The 15765-nt window shown below is 44.3% G+C and overlaps 1 protein-coding gene across 12 annotated transcripts in view; it reads left to right on the top strand.

The window, feature by feature from the left end:
* CCDC60 (coiled-coil domain containing 60) overlaps nt 1-15765 on the top strand; it is a 176797-nt gene that overhangs the window by 77353 nt on the left and 83679 nt on the right. For 11 of the 12 annotated variants that reach the window (XR_002182672.2, XR_011561176.1, XR_002182671.2 and 8 more), the window contains one exon: nt 1494-1573. Coding sequence is in view for 8 of the 12 variants with exons in the window: in XM_070769568.1 (XP_070625669.1) it covers nt 1494-1573 (80 nt within the window). In the remaining 4 variants the exon portion in view is untranslated. Of the gene's footprint in view, nt 1-1493; nt 1574-6451; nt 8685-15765 lie in introns of those variants that run through there. The other variant, XM_019977989.2, reaches the window with a different exon arrangement.

Below are 15765 nucleotides of genomic sequence, written 5' to 3'. Positions count from 1 at the left end.
CTGACCCGTCCTCGCTGTGCCTTCAGAAGCCACTCTCAGTACAGTTCCAGCCATCCGCCATGGTCAAATTTCACTTGCCATTTATTTTTTCTTTAAATCTTTTCTCTTTGTTTATTATATAACTGATTAACATTTACTGAAGAGCAATGGGAAAATCACATAAGCTAAGAGAAAGTAATAAAATCTGCCATAATCCCACCCCAGAGAGAATTACCACATGACAAGGGAGGTTTTTTTTTTTAATATCTTTTGATATGTGTACATTCAAACAGATCATTTTTCCAAAAACAAAGAATCATGCAATACCTATTACTGTGTAATGAGTCTTTCTCAGAGAACTCCTCAGAGCATCTCTACACTTTACATTGTTATACTGCCATTACATTTAACTGCTGCATAGCAATCTGTCCTTACAAGGCACCATGATTGCTGAACCTGTCTTCTGTTGTGAAGTGATTTCCACGAGTTTGCTGTCACAGGCAGCATCCTAGCAGTTTTGTGGACGAAACTCTGTGCCCGTGCAAAGATAGTCCCACAGGATGCCTGACAGCAGAAGAATCGTTAGACCCAAGGGCATGCCCGCTTTTACAGCATTTAGTATGCACTGATGAATTGCCCTTCAGAAAAGACATTACAATGTATTCGCCCCCCCCAGTTTCTTCTGAAAGCATCCATTTTCTCATAATTTCTTGGCATTTCCTTTAATTAAAAAAACCTAATATTACAGGAATTAATTTTAAGACAAGATAATCAAGTTAATAGTCTTGTTATTGTTCACCAAATTGGTGACTGAGAAAAGTGACTTTTATATTAAAATATAGTTAATTGAACTCTCTTCTTTATATTGACCCAGTATCCACCTTTGAGTAATAAATTTATCTTGTGAGGTTTCCCCAGTGGCTAAGAAAGACAAATGAATAGCAAAAAGGGAAAGAAAAACCCATAAACAATCACTTGGATAAGTCACTCATAAAATCCTGCTAGGGGAGCAGTGGGAAGGGTACATTTGCATCTTTATATTGACAAAATTCAGCTGTCTAAATCCACTACCTCTGCCACCTTCAACAATGATTATCAATATTCAACTTTTTGTCTGAGTATAATGCTCATAATAGAAGCTTCTGTTTTTCCAAAGCTTGCTGTGAGTCAGAAATTTAGCAACTAATTTGATCATCACAACAAGGTAGGAAATAGTCCCCCATTCTTCTGCTGGAGGAACTAGGACCCAGAGAGGATGAGTAATTTTTCCAAGGTCACACAGGCAGTCACCAGACAGAATGAGGATCAGAGCTCAGATGTGTCCATATCCAAAGCTCTTGCTGTTTCCAGCACGCCCTGGGGCCTCTCTCTGGTGGAGACAAGGATGCTGTGACCCCCAAGGGCCCCTCCAACCCCATCAGACGTCTCACGTGAGCACACGGGCTTCCTGCAGCCCAGCTCCGCTGCTAACAGTTGTACTAATGCTTTTCCTCTCACTTCTTGACTTTCCTCAGGTCCCAGAAAAGCCAATGAGAAGCATCAGGTATATGGAGAAGGAAATAATAAACCTCAAGAAAGACCTTAAACGAAGCCGGTGAGTGAGCCCCGCACTGAACGACCCGCAGACAAGCTGATAGGGATGAGCCGATAGGCTACGGGGTGACGCGTGTGGGACTTTGCCCAGTCTCAGTGCCCCTCGGCCATAAGCCAGAGATTGGCAGGAGGGCGGCCCTGGGAGGACCGGGGACAGACCCATTTCTTGGCTGGACTTTGCAGGGAGTACCAGTGTGACCTGCACCAGAGTGACCTCCCCATTCTTGCTCAGGCCAGTCCTGTGCCTAGAATTCCCTCTGCTTTCCTTCCTGGGACTGAATCCAAGCCAAGAGAGTCTTCATGTGCTCCAGAAAATTCTTCCCTTTTTATGGCACACCCCACAGCATGGTAGCCAAGAGTCAGATGGACTTGGTCTCAAATATGGGCCCAGCTACCTGCCAGCTGGTGACACTGGAGGAGCTACTTCACCTCCCTGAGTCTCTGTTTCCTTAACTGTAGAGTGAATATAATAATCTGGGGTTGTTAGAAAGACACGGTGAAATATATTGAAATGCCAGAGCCTTGTCACAGTGTCACTCGTAGCTTTTCCACCGTACCAATTCCTTCCTGCACGGTAGCAAGAGCAAACTGACATCTGGGACCATATTTTATTCATTGCTGTGGGGTGAGGTGGAATTGCCCTCTCCTCACCCCTTAACTCCTTCCTGGGACCTGTAGCATTCCAAGGTGGGGTTGTACATGGGGCTTTTGGCAGAGCAACTCAAGGCAGGGTGAGAAATGGAGATTCTTTTAACAGAAAACACAAGAGACATGCTAAGCAGGGGGTGCTACAGGCAGCGTGGGCAGCTGGCGGTCGGCTTTTCTTACATGTCTCCCACTCTGAGCCAGACCCCAGTAAGAATCACAGGGAGACGTTTCCTTCCTCACTGCTGTGGTCAGAAAGTCCTTCCTTCGCTGCCCACCCAAGTCTTTACCCTGTGTAACAGCACAGCTTTGACTGAATGGGACGACTCAACCCAAGAAGAGGCAGGAAGCTATGGACTTTAGCAACTGGGGAGAAGGAAGGGATGAAGGGGGATGAAGGGAGGCATCAAGACAGGGCCCCAGAGAACAATTCCCCACCAGCCACCAGAGGTATGGCTGTATCGGCTCTGAGAGGGTCTCTGGACACCCACTGTCCAGCAGAAATATAATGTGATCTGTTCACGTAAATTAAAAATTGTCAGTAGTCCACATTGAAAAAAAATTAAAAAGTGGGGGAAAAAACAGGTGAAAGTCATTCTAATATATTTAGCTAAATATATCCAAAATATTATCATTCAACATGTAATCAATATAAAAAGGTATTTTTTAAAAGGTATTAATGACAAATTTATATTCTCCTTTAAACATGTGATGAAAATGGGTGAATGATGAAATCCACAATGTACAGTTACACTTAGAACATATATTAATTTAGACCCACCACATTTCAAGTGATCAGTAGTTAATTATGGACTGAATTGTGTCCGCTCAGAATCTGTGTGTTGAAACCCCAACCCTCTACATAATTGCATTTGGAGAGAGGGCCATTGAAAAGGTCAGTTCAGTCTCTCAGTCATGTCTGACTCTTTGACCCCATGGACTGCAGCACACCAGGCTTCCCTGTCCATCACCAACTCCCGAAGCTTGCTCAAACTTGTGTCCATCAAGTCAGTGATGCCATCCAACCCTCTGATCCTCTGTCGTCCCCTTCTCTTCCTGCCTTCAGTCTTTCCCAGCATCAAGGTCTTTTCCAGTGAGTCAGTTCCTCTCATCAGGTGGCCAAAGTATTGGCGTTCAGCTTTAGCAACAATCCTTCCAATGAATATTCAGTACTGATTTCCTTTAGGATGGACTGGCTGGATCTCCTTGCAGTTCAAGGGACTCTCAAGAGTCTTCTCCAACACCACAGTTCAAAAGCATCAATTCTTTGGTGCTCAGCTTTCTTTATAGTCCAGCTCTCACATCTTCTCACATACATGACTACTGGAAAAACCATAGCTTTGACTAGATGGACATTTGTTGGCAAAGTAATGTCTCTCTTTTTTAATATGCTGTCTAGATTGGTCATAGCTTTTCTTCCAAGGACCAAGCATCTTTTAATTTCGTGGCTTCAGTCACCAACTACAGTGATTTTGGAGCCCCCCAAAATAGTCTGTCACTGTTTCCCCATCTATTTGCCGTGAAGTGATGGGACCGAATGCCATGATCTTAGTTTCTGAATGTTGAGTTTTAAACCAACTTTTTCACTCTCCTCTTTCACTTTCATCAAGAGGCTCTTTAGTTCTTCACTTTCTGCCGTAAGGGTGATGTCATCTGCATATCTGAGGTTATTGATATTTCTTCTGGCAATCTTGATTTCAGCTTGTGCTTCATCCAGCCAAGCATTTCACATGATGTACTCTGCATATAAGTTAAATAAGCAGGGTGACAATATACAGCCTTGACATACTCCTTTCCCGATTTGGAACCAGTCTGTTGTTCCATGTCCAGTTCTAACTGTTGCTTCCTGACCTACATACAGGTTTCTCAGGAGACAGGTAAAGTGGTCTGATATTCCCATGTCTTAAAGAATTTTCCACAGTTTATTGTGATCCACACAGTCAAAGGCTTTGGCGTAGTCAATAAAGCAGAAGTAGAAATTTTTCTGGAACTCTCTTGCTTTTTTGATGATCCAGTGGATGTTGGCAATTTGGTCTTAAATGAAGCCAGTGAGCGAGACCTACACCAAACGACCCGCAGACAAGCTGATAAGGATGAGCTGATAGGCTTCGGGGTCTTTGCCCAGTCTCAGTGCCCCTCAGCCTTAACCATAAGCTGGAGATTGGCAGGAGGGCAGCCCTGGGAGGACTGGGGACAGGCCCATTTCTTGGCTGGACTTTGCAGGGAGTACCTGCATCAGAGTGACCTGCCCCCCATTCTTGCTCAGACCAGTTCCTTTGCCTTTTCTAAATACAGCTTGAACATCAGGAAGTTCACAGTTCATGTATTGCTGAAGCCTGGCTTGGAGAATTTTGAGCATTACTTTACTAGCATGTGAGATGAGTGCAATTGTGTGGTAGTTTGAGCATTCTTTGGCATTGCCTTTCTTTGGAAATAGAATGAAAACTGACCTTTTCCGGTCCTGTGGCCACTGCTGAGTTTTCCAAAGTTGCTGGCATATTGAGTGCAGCACTTTAACAGCATCGTCTTTTATGATTTGAAATAGCTCAACTGGAATTCCATCACCTCCACTAGCTTTGTTCGTAGTGATGCTTCCTAAGGCTCACTTGACTTTGCATCCCAGGATGTCTGGCTTTAGGTGAGTGATCACACCATCATGGTTATCTGGGTCATGAAGCTCTTTTTTGTATGGTTCTTCTGTGTATTCTTGTCACCTCTTCTTAATATCTTCTGCTTCTGTTAGGTCCATACTATTTCTGTCTTTTATTGTACCCATCTTAGCATGAAATATTCCCTTGGTATCTCTAATTTTCTTGAAGAGATCTCTAGTCTTTCCCATTATATTGAAAATGTAATTAAAGTTAAATGAGGTCAGAAAGATGGGGCCCTAGTCCGGTCGGATTGGTATACTCATAAGAGGAGGAGAGGATGCCAGGAAAATGCACTCATAGAGAAAAGGCCAGGCAAGGGCTTAGCTAGTAGACGTCTTCTGAACTGTAGGAGATGCACCTTGATCATGGACTTGTGGCCTCCAGAACTAAGAGGAAATAAACATCTGTTGTTTAGACCATGTGTTCTGTTCTGACAGCCCCATCAGACTCATGTAATTGTCACTGTTGTAATTACCCTTGAGAGAATGTCCCAGCGCAAGGGGGATGATGGCAGAGCCAAGCTCAGAGATGGCCTGTGTACTTGGCCCTCAGAATCAAGGGGTGAGATCCACAGGGACCCCTCTGTTAGTTGTAGACGCATGGCCCTGTACAGTGTGTGGATCCAGGTTATATGGCTTTGACTTCCCCCATGGCTCAGCGAGAAAAAATCTGCCTGCCCTGCAGGAGACGTGGGAGATGAGGGTTTAATCCCTGGGTCAGGAAGATCCCCTGGAGGAGGAAATGGCAACCCATTCCAGTATTCTTTCTGGGACATATCCCACAGGCTGCCATCCAGAGGGTCACAGAGAGTCGGACACATCTGAGTGAGTGAGCATAGAAGGCTTTAGAGGTTAATGCTTTGGGAACCCATGAGAGGTAGAGATAAGAGGCCAGGAGTTACCTGTGTGGGGACATCCAGGCAGGTGGCAAAGAAAGAGGGTTGTGCACAATTGAGGGCACGCCTCCCAGCGGGGATTTGTCCTCTGCTCTGGACTGGAATGGGTGAATTTAACTCAGATGACCATTATATCTACTACTGCGGGCAGGAATCCCTCAGAAGAAATGGAGTAGCCATCATGGTCAACAAAAGAGTCCGAAATGCAGTACTTGGATGCAGTCTCAAAAACGACAGAATGATCTCTCTTCATTTCCAAGGCAAACCATTCAATATCACAATATCACAGTAATCCAAGTCTATGCCCCAACCAGTAACGCTGAAGAAGCTGAAGTTGAACGGTTCTATGAAGACCTACAAGACCTTTTAGAACTAACACCCAAAAATGATGTCCTTTTCATTATAGGGGACTGGAATGCAAAAGTAGGAAGTCAAGAAACACCTGGAGTAACAGGCAAATTTGGCCTTGGAATACGGAATGAAGCAGGGCAAAGACTAATAGAGTTTTGCCAAGAAAATGCACTGGTCATAGCAAACACCCTCTTCCAACAACACAAGAGAAGACTCTACACATGGACATCACCAGATGGTCAACACCGAAATCAGATTGATTATATTCTTTGCAGCCAAAGATGGAGAAGCTCTATACAGTCAGCAAAAACAAGACCAGGAGCTGACTGTGGCTCAGATCATGAACTCCTTATTGCCAAATTCAGACTGAAATTGAAGAAAGTAGGGAAAACCACTAGACCATTCAGGTATGACCTAAATCAAATCCCTTATGATTATACAATGGAAGTGAGAAATAGATTTAAGGGCCTAGATATGATAGATAGAGTGCCTGATGAACTATGGATGGAGGTTCATGACATTGTACAGGAGACAGGGATCAAGGCCATCCCCATGGAAAAGAAATGCAAAAAAGCAAAATGGCTGTCTGGGGAGGTCTTACAAGTAGCTGTGAAAAGAAGAGAAGCGAAAAGCAAAGGAGAAAAGGAAAGATACAAGCATCTGAATGCAGAGTTCCAAAGAATAGCAAGAAGAGATAAGAAAGCCTTCCTCAGCAATCAATGCAAAGAAATAGAGGAAAACAACAGAATGGGAAAGACTAGAGATCTCTTTAAGAAAATGAGAGATACCAAGGGAGTATTTCATGCAAAGATGGGCTCGATAAAGGACAGAAATGGTATGGACCTAACAGAAGCAGAAGATATTAAGAAGAGGTGACAAGAATACACAGAAGAACTGTACAAAAAAGATCTTCATGTCCCAGATAATCACGATGGTGTGATCACTCACCTAGAGCCAGACATACTGGAATGTGAAGTCAGGTGGGCCTTAGAAAGCATCACTACAAACAAAGCTAGTGGAGGTGATGGAATTCCAGTTGAGCTCTTTCAAATCCTGAAAGATGATGCTGTGAAAGTGCTGCACTCAATATGCCAGCACATTTGGAAAACTCAGCAGTGGCCACAGGACTGGAAAAGGTCAGTTTTCATTCCAATCCCAAAGAAAGGCAATGCCAAAGAGTGCTCAAACTACCACACATTGCACTCATCTCACATGCTAGTAAAGTAATGTTCAAAATTCTCCAAGCCAGGCTTTAGCAATACACGAACCGTGAACTTCCTGATGTTCAAGCTGGTTTTAGAAAAGGCAGAGGAACCAGAGATCAAATTGCCAACATCCGCTGGATCATGGAAAAAGCAAAAGAGTTCCAGAAAAACATCTATTTCTGCTTTATTGACTATGCCAAAGCCTTTGACTGTGTGAATCACAATAAACTTTGGACAATTCTGAAAGAGATGGGAATACCAGACCACCTGACCTGCCTCTTGAGAAATCTATATGCAGGTCAGGAAGCAACAGTTAGAACTGGACATGGAACAACAGATTGGTTCCAAATAGGAAAAGGAGTACGTCAAGGTTGTATATTGTCACCCTGGTCATTTAACTTATATGCAGAGTATATCATGAGAAACGCTGGACTGGAAGAAACACAAGCTGGAATCAAGATTGCCGGGAGAAATATCAATAACCTCAGATATGCAGATGACACCATCCTAATGGCAGAAAGTGAAGAGGAACTCAAAAGCCTCTTGATGAAAGTGAAAGTGGAGAGTGAAAAAGTTGGCTTACAGCTCAACATTCAGAAAACGAAGATCATGGCATCCGGTTCCATCACTTAATGGGAAATAGATGGGGAAACAGTGGAAACAGTGTCAGACTTTATTTTTCTGGGCTCCAAAATCACTGCAGATGCTGACTGCAGCCATGAAATTAAAAGACGCTTACTCCTTGGAAGGAAAATTATGGCCAACCTAGATAGCGTATTCAAAAGCAGAGACATTACTTTGCCAATGAAGGTTCATCTAGTCGAGGCTATGTTTTTTCCAGTGGTCATGTATGGATGTGAGAGTTGGACTGTGAAGAAGGCTGAGTGTCGAAGAATTGATGCTTTTGAACTGTGATGTTGGAGAAGACTCTTGAGAGTCCCTTGGACTGCAAGAAGATCCAACCAGTCCATTCTGAGGGAGATCAGCCCTGGGATTTCTTTGGAGGGAGTGATGCTGAAGCTGAAAGTCCAGTACTTTGGCCACCTCATGCAAAGAGCTGACTCATCGGAAAAGACCCTGATGCTGGGAGGGATTGGGGGCAGGAGGAGAAGGGGACAACAGAGGATGAGATGGCTTGATGACATCACTGACTCGATGGATGTGAGTCTGGGTGAACTCCGGGAGTTGGTGATGGACAGGGAGGCCTGGCGTGCTGCGATTCATGGGGTCGCAAAGAGTTGGACACGACTGAGCGACTGAACTGAACTGAACTGAATTGCAGTCATGCCTGGAGGATGTTCCAGGTTTCAGAGGAAATGTTCCAGGCTTCAGAGGAAATGGTACAGCGGGGAAATTGGATCAGAGGTGAGGTTCAAAATACAGGACCATCATGTATGTCATGGCAGTAATTGGTCAGAATAGACACTGGCCATACAAAAGCATTATGACCATGTCAGTTCTCACCAGCTGAATGTTAGCAGCCTTGAGGTAGATGATTCTAACTCAACATGCAAAGACACACCAGAGTCTCTGGAGCCTGGAAATGAAAGTTCCACAGTAATGTGTACTGTAGACTAAAGGCTGATAACTGTGCCTTGATCCACGAAAGTTCCAGATACCAGGACTCGACCCGTCCAAGGAGGGCAACAAGCAGTAGTGAGTCAGCCTGTAACCGGAACTGATTTGCTAAATTTCCAGGAAATCTGCAAGCCAGTTATTAAGCACAGCTACTGTTAAGAATTAAATTATATAAACTTACATGTTGGGTTGTAAGTTTATAAATCATATAAACTTAAATATTGGGTTGGCCAATAAGTTCATCTGGGTTGGTCCACAAGATATAACAGGAAAACCCCAAATGAACTTTTTTGGCCAACCCAGTATATGATATTAAAACAAATGTGATAACTACTCATAACTCACCACTCCTTAATGATTTCATATATTTTTACTGCTGGCTGTGCTCTTGAGATTACTTCTGTTTATAGTATCTGTGTGGTAAACATTACTGTGTAATGGGAGCTCCGCATTCACTGACTTCATATCAGTAGCTCAGCATCAGCCACAGTGGGAATACTTGTGTACAGAAATCATCAAAAACTGCAAGTCAGGCTCATTGTCCCTCCAGAGAGGTGGTTGTTACACACACACCAGCACCCTCTGTGGACATGCCTCTAGATAACCAAGGTAGAGCTTTCCTCTAAGCCTGTAGAGCAGAGGGGTGAAGGAAGGGTGATAAAGACAGTGGCTTTTCTGCCGTCCTTGGTTTGGCAGGCTGAGTCTGTCCTTTCTGCCAGACACATCTACCATGGCTAGAATTTAACAACCTCATCAGACAGGCTTTAACATCCTTAGCCAAGTGCTGTATGTGAAGGACAGTGTGAAAAGAGCCAGACAGAAAAGCCACAAAGCAAGAAAACAAGAAACGACAGTAAAACCTTCCACCTGGCCATGCTCCTGGATCCCACTGACATTTAAGGAGCCAGAGATCCCCCTTCAGAAGCAAACACCTTATTTTCCAGGGGAAATCACCCCTCTAAGAGATGCATACCCCTTGGCCTCATCACACAGTATTAAATGAGGTGAATTATTAGCGGAGAAGATATTGTCTTTCTACTTACTGTTTTTAATATCTGTTTCACCTCCTGTTAGAATCCAACCCACCTTGTGCCAAACACCTTCACTGTCTCCTCGATTTTTATTTAATACTTCAGCCATCTTATAATTCAAATGCACCATCCCTGGTTTCATGGCCAATTTAACATGATACTAAAAAGAATAAAAATCTAACTGCTTTCCTCCTCGCCTGTTCCACCAGATGTTCGGTGGCACTAAGCAGCCACCGTACGCTCACTTGCTGAATTTTAGCGGAAGCTGACACCCAGGGCTTCTGTGTGTGCCCAGTTCTATGTCGACTCTTGAAGGCAATGGCATGTCTTCCTCCAAAGCTGCTGATGCTTTTTATTGCACATGTTTTAAGGGAAACAGACATCTCTGCAACTAAAACAACAGACATGTCAAAACTGAAGCTATGATTTACCCACACAAAGTTTAGTTAGGTACCAGCAATTGCAAATAAGCAGAGATGAGTTAGCCCTCTCCCCGAGCAGATCCCAGCAGAGTACAAACTATGCAGGTGTTTCCAAGGTCTGAGGCTTTGCTTTCCAGCTGCATTTTGGGAGACAGCCGAAGCAGGGTAGTGAGAAATGAGAGGTGGGATTTGGGCACAGGAAGAAGCTTTTTCTTTTGTATGAAGTTAAACACTTCTTCTTGGTCCCTCCTTAGTTTTCATTCATTTTCTTCAGCAAATATGTATTGAGTGACAGGAATCACCAGGTATACACCAGGCATCATTGTATATACTGGAGACAGGGCAGTGAAATAGACAAAATTCCTGTCCTCAATGAATAACAAACAATGATGTGTGTTGAGCAAAAAGACAAACAAGTTAGCAAGTAAATGTACAGGACTGAGGTGGGGACATTGACCATATCCTGTGAAGAGTGTAAAAGAAGGTTATGTACAGGCATAACTCATTGTACCACGCTTCACAGCTACTGCATTTTTTACAAATTCAAAGTTCGTGGCAACCCCACAAGTCTGTTATAGGCACCATTTTTCCAGTAGTATTTGCTCACTCTGTGTCTCTGTGTCACATTTTGGCAGTACTCCCAATATTTCAGACTTTCCCATTCTTACTATATGTGTGATGGTGATCTGTGATCAGTGATCTATGATGTGACTGTTGAAAAAACATTAGAATTCACTGAAGTTTCAGATGATAGTCTTCTCCAGCACTGAAGTACTCTTTAATTAAGCTATGTACATTTTTTAAGATATAATGCTATTGCATGCTTAGACTACAGTACAGTGTACATGCCAAGTTGCTTCAGTCGTGTCCAACTCTGCGATCCTAGGGACTGTAGCCCGCGAGGCTCCTCTGTCCATGGGGATTCTCCAGGCAAGAATACTGGAGTGGGTAGCCATTTCCTCCTCCGGGGGATCTTCCCAACCCACGTCTCTTACGTTTCCTGCATTAGCAGGCAGATTCTTTACCAATACAGTATAAACGTAGCTTTTATATGCACTGGGAAACCAAAAAAAAAAAAATCTGTGACTTGCTTTATTGCAGTATTCACTTTATTACAATGGCCTGCAACCCAATTCACAGTATCCCCGGTGTCTGCCTGTATACAGCAGCGGTGCTGATGGGGAACAGTGCGGCTTTAGGGAGAGGGGGCAGAGGAAACAGTTTTGTAAAGGGGGCCGTGGGCTGACATCTGAACGGTGCCACCTGAATGGAGTATTTTATGGGTCAATAGGTGGATGGGTGCCAAAGCCAGAAGAAACCAACAGTACTGGAGAAGCAGAAAGAAAACCAGCGTGACTGGAGCAGGTGAGGGACACAGGCACAAGCTGGAGCCTACAGGGCCTTCCGCCACATAGGCCATGGGGAAAAGCTTGGGTTTTAATCTAAGTCCAATGAGAACGCTCTGGAGGCTTCTAAACAAGAGAAGGATATCATCTGATTTTTAAAAAGAACACTTCATCAGCTGCGTAGAGGTCAGTGGGAAGGCTATGGTAAGAGATGTCGATGGCTTGGATCAGGCAAATAGCAGTGCCTTGGAGGGAAGTGGGTAGATCTGGGATTTTATTTTTTCTATTTTAGAGGCACAGGACTGGATCAGATGTGGGAAATGAAGGAGGTGCAATCTCTTCCTCCCTCACTGGGATGTAAGATGTGTCCTAAGCTAGAATATATCATGTCCACAGTCATGGTCCCTGAGTGTTTGCTGATGGGATATTAATTCTGTTGTCCATCCCTGGAACTTAGCAGTTAAAAATAAAGGGGAAGATCCGTATGTTAATTTAGGGGAAGTGAGTGAAGGAGACAGCTTATCTACAAATCTGTGGGATAAGTCAGTTGATGAGATGGCAAGTCAATTGCTGTTTCCATCGGGCCAGTCTCTCTCTTCCAGTGCCTTCAAACTGGAGTGTTCACTTTGCCTTTTTAGGGAATGGCCTGTGATTGGGAAGAGAAGCTATTAATGTTGTCCTGCAACATAATCAGTCTGTCCTGCAAATCCCGAGGGTCTAGCTCAGTTCTTAGCATAGAGAAGTCCTTCAATAAATATTTGCTAAAGTTTTTGTTTGCATCATGTCTTAAAAATCTTCCCTGAGGCAAGCAGGAAAGTTCCTTTTGCTCCATTTCTCAGATGAGAAAACTAAGACTCAGAGAAGCTCAGAGATTTCCTTGCAGTCATTGTGACAGTTAGCTATCACCACATAACAAATCACCTCAAAAAACCAATGACTTTAAAATAATCACATTTATTAATGACTGTGAGTCTGTAATTCAATTGGGAGATTCTCTGGTCTCTGCTGGGCTCTCTTGAGCATCTATCATCAGCTGAGGGTTGTGTAGATGACTGCTGATCTTGGCTGGGCTCGCTCCTAGGCTTGGAGGACAACCACCGTAGGTGGGTCTAGGATGACCTTGGCCCTAATAGCACAGTGTCCCATTCTCAAGTGGGTCAGCTGCGTGAGAATAGGATTCTGATGGAGAATGAAAGTGTGTGAGGCCTCTGAAGCTTTAAGCTAGGCAAAACATCACTTTGTGGCCAAAGCAGGTCACATATCCAGCTCAGATTAAAGGTGCAGGAATAGATTCTACTTCTTGATGGGAAGAACTGTCAAGTTTCCTTGCACAAGGGCAGAGATTCCAGGTCATTTTTTCAGTCAACCACAGTCAGGTAGCCAATTCTGAGCTGGCCTTTGACTCATGAGCTAGTTTCCCCAAATTAATTTGTACAAATCAGAGTCTCCCTCTTGGGAGTGTAAAGTGGAAACCACATCAAGAGTCAAGCAGGTGACAGTCGGGGAAGACGCTACAAGGTTAGAAGGAAGGGAGGCCACAGAGGCCATGGAGAGCTATGGGGAGCCAGGCCATGGCGGGCAAAGACTTGCTGCGAAGAGTGGAAGAGTGGAGGATCTGAGCAGGAAGTGAGAGGAGAAGGCAGCAGCGGAGGAGAAGAGGGTCACGTCCAGGCTCAGCCTGAAGACTTTCAGATCCTGCTCCAAGGACCCTGAAACTCTCTTTCTGGAGAAAATCTCCAGTGCCTGTTTATGAGTTCCCAATCTTGGATTCCCACAAGATTTTTCAAACCCATTATCACCCCATATATACTCTCACATAAACCCCTCTTGAGTGGAACAGCTTGGCAACCAAGGACCCTGTAGTCTATAAAGACAGATAAACCCAGAGGGAATGTGACGCTTTTATCATCCCACCCTGTTTCTGGGCTGCCTTATGAGTTAATGGTGTTTAATAAGGGACATTCACTTTGAGTTATGGTTTGTATCTAAGCTTTTTGTTTCTTTCTGAAACAAAAAGAGATGAAACTAATAATTTAACTAAAAGTTAAATCTAGATGGGTGGCACAGATACTCCCCCACCACCACTTCTTTGCCTTGTGCCCAAGATAGACATCATTAATGGATCCCAGTACTCTTTCCACCTGAGCCCAGACTTGGTCTCGAAAGTCCTCTCAGACCAGAACTGCAGATAGCCACCGCCGTTGATTAGAGTTCTTACACAGATTGTAATTTATTCATCATCTCTAAATTAGAAGACTCAGAAAGAAACGTTGGTATCTGTAACGACAATTAATCCAAATTGAGGGATGGAGAGTAAGAGACCAGCAGGAGAGCAAACCTTATCCAAATCCCTTCATAAATGAGGCTGATTTAATCCGTGAATTTAAATATGTTGAAAAATTGTAGTTGACCTCTGACATTCACTGACGGTTCTCAATAGCTTTTGCATCCCATCAGTCAAAACCCAGGATCTCCAAATATACAGCCTGTAGCCCAGAACGTCTTCACTTAGAAATTCAAGCCTGATTCTTCCCACTGCCTTCTCCTCAGACTTGAGACTTGCCTCAAAGCCCTAGAATTGTTCAAGATCATGGATTTATATGCTGGTCGATACCTTGGAATGCAGACAAAGTTAAGGCTTCTGAATTGTACCTTATGAATCATTCAGAGAAGACCTCAGTCCCCCCTACATTACATCATCCACACACACACACACACATACCCTGCAGCCAGCGGGCAGGCATTAATGAGTCCCCAGCATGTTCCATAAAGGAAAGTACTTGGCCCTGTGTCCTTAGCCCAGAACTGATCAACATAGCCGCACACCCAGAACTGATCAACACAGCCGCATACCCAAAGGGTAGGTCACTGCTGCGGGCTGGAGGAACCAGGCTCAAGTTAATTGCATTTTTATCATCTTGAATGTGACCCAGAGGCCCTGCCCATTTCCACTGGCGTCTTGGTGTGTCTTTGACATCTCTAGTTAACTACAGTTCCAGGGCAAGTTTTCTTCTCTGCTTTTCTTGCACCACTCTCCACTGAGGGTGGATATCTTTGTTTAATTTCTTTCCTTATGGCTAAGGCTGCCTCAGAGGATCCCACCTTAAAAAAGAACTTACATGTTTTCAAATTTAAGCATCAAAATATCTTGAACCCTTGAACCTTTGTTACAAAAATCTCTGTTTTGTGAAATCCTTTCCCAGATGACAGGCAGTGTTCTCAGGCTGATAGCCAGGCTTGAGGGTCAGGGTCAGGGAAGCGGGGTGGTTCAGACAGTACAGTTGAAAGTGCGCTGGCTTTGGAGTCAGCTGTGGATTCAAATCCTGATTCCACCAGTTATTACCTGGGTGGCCATGCACGAATCAGTTCAGTTCTGTGGAACTGGTTTCTTATCTGTGGGATGGGATGCAGGGGTAAGACGTCTGCTGCACACGGTGGTTGAGATTTGTAGAGGCAGATACAGGTGAGGAACGTAGGAACAGCTCGAGGAAAGGCAGTCGTCATCTTTGAGCTGGCTGTCGTTAGAGCATCTGCTCTGATGTTATTCTAGGGTTATAAATGCTCTAGAGTTATCCCAGGGACGGGGGAGCCTGGTGGGCTGCCATCTATGGGGTCGCACAGAGTCAGACACGACTGAAGCGACTTAGCAGCAGCAGCAGCAGAGTTATTCAAGAGCAGCAACACTTTGGAGACAAAGAAATCCCGCCCTGCCCCTCATCAGCCGAGTGGCCTCAGCCTGGTCATTTTACTTCTCCAAACCTCAGTGTTTCATCTGTAGTGTGGAATCAGTGCCTTCTTTCAGGGACATTTTGGTGAGGCCCAGGGGACTCCCAGTTCCTCCCACCTGTCATGAGCTAGAAGACCTCAGGCTTCTCCCATTTTCTAGACCTCAGTGGTCCTAGACCATGCAAACACATGCTCCCCACCATTGTAGGCTTCAATATGTGCTTCTCTGTTGGGGGCAAAAAAAAAAAAATGATTTAACTCAGCCTTGTGCTACCCTGTAAAACTTTTAAGTAAATAGGACCTAAAAGGTGAATTTATCCCGTTGATTAAATGTGTATGTGTG

The sequence above is a fragment of the Bos indicus genome, chromosome 17 (assembly GCF_029378745.1).
Source record: "Bos indicus isolate NIAB-ARS_2022 breed Sahiwal x Tharparkar chromosome 17, NIAB-ARS_B.indTharparkar_mat_pri_1.0, whole genome shotgun sequence".
Taxonomy (NCBI): Eukaryota; Metazoa; Chordata; class Mammalia; order Artiodactyla; family Bovidae; genus Bos; species Bos indicus.
This window is presented reverse-complemented; position numbering and strand designations above follow the sequence as displayed.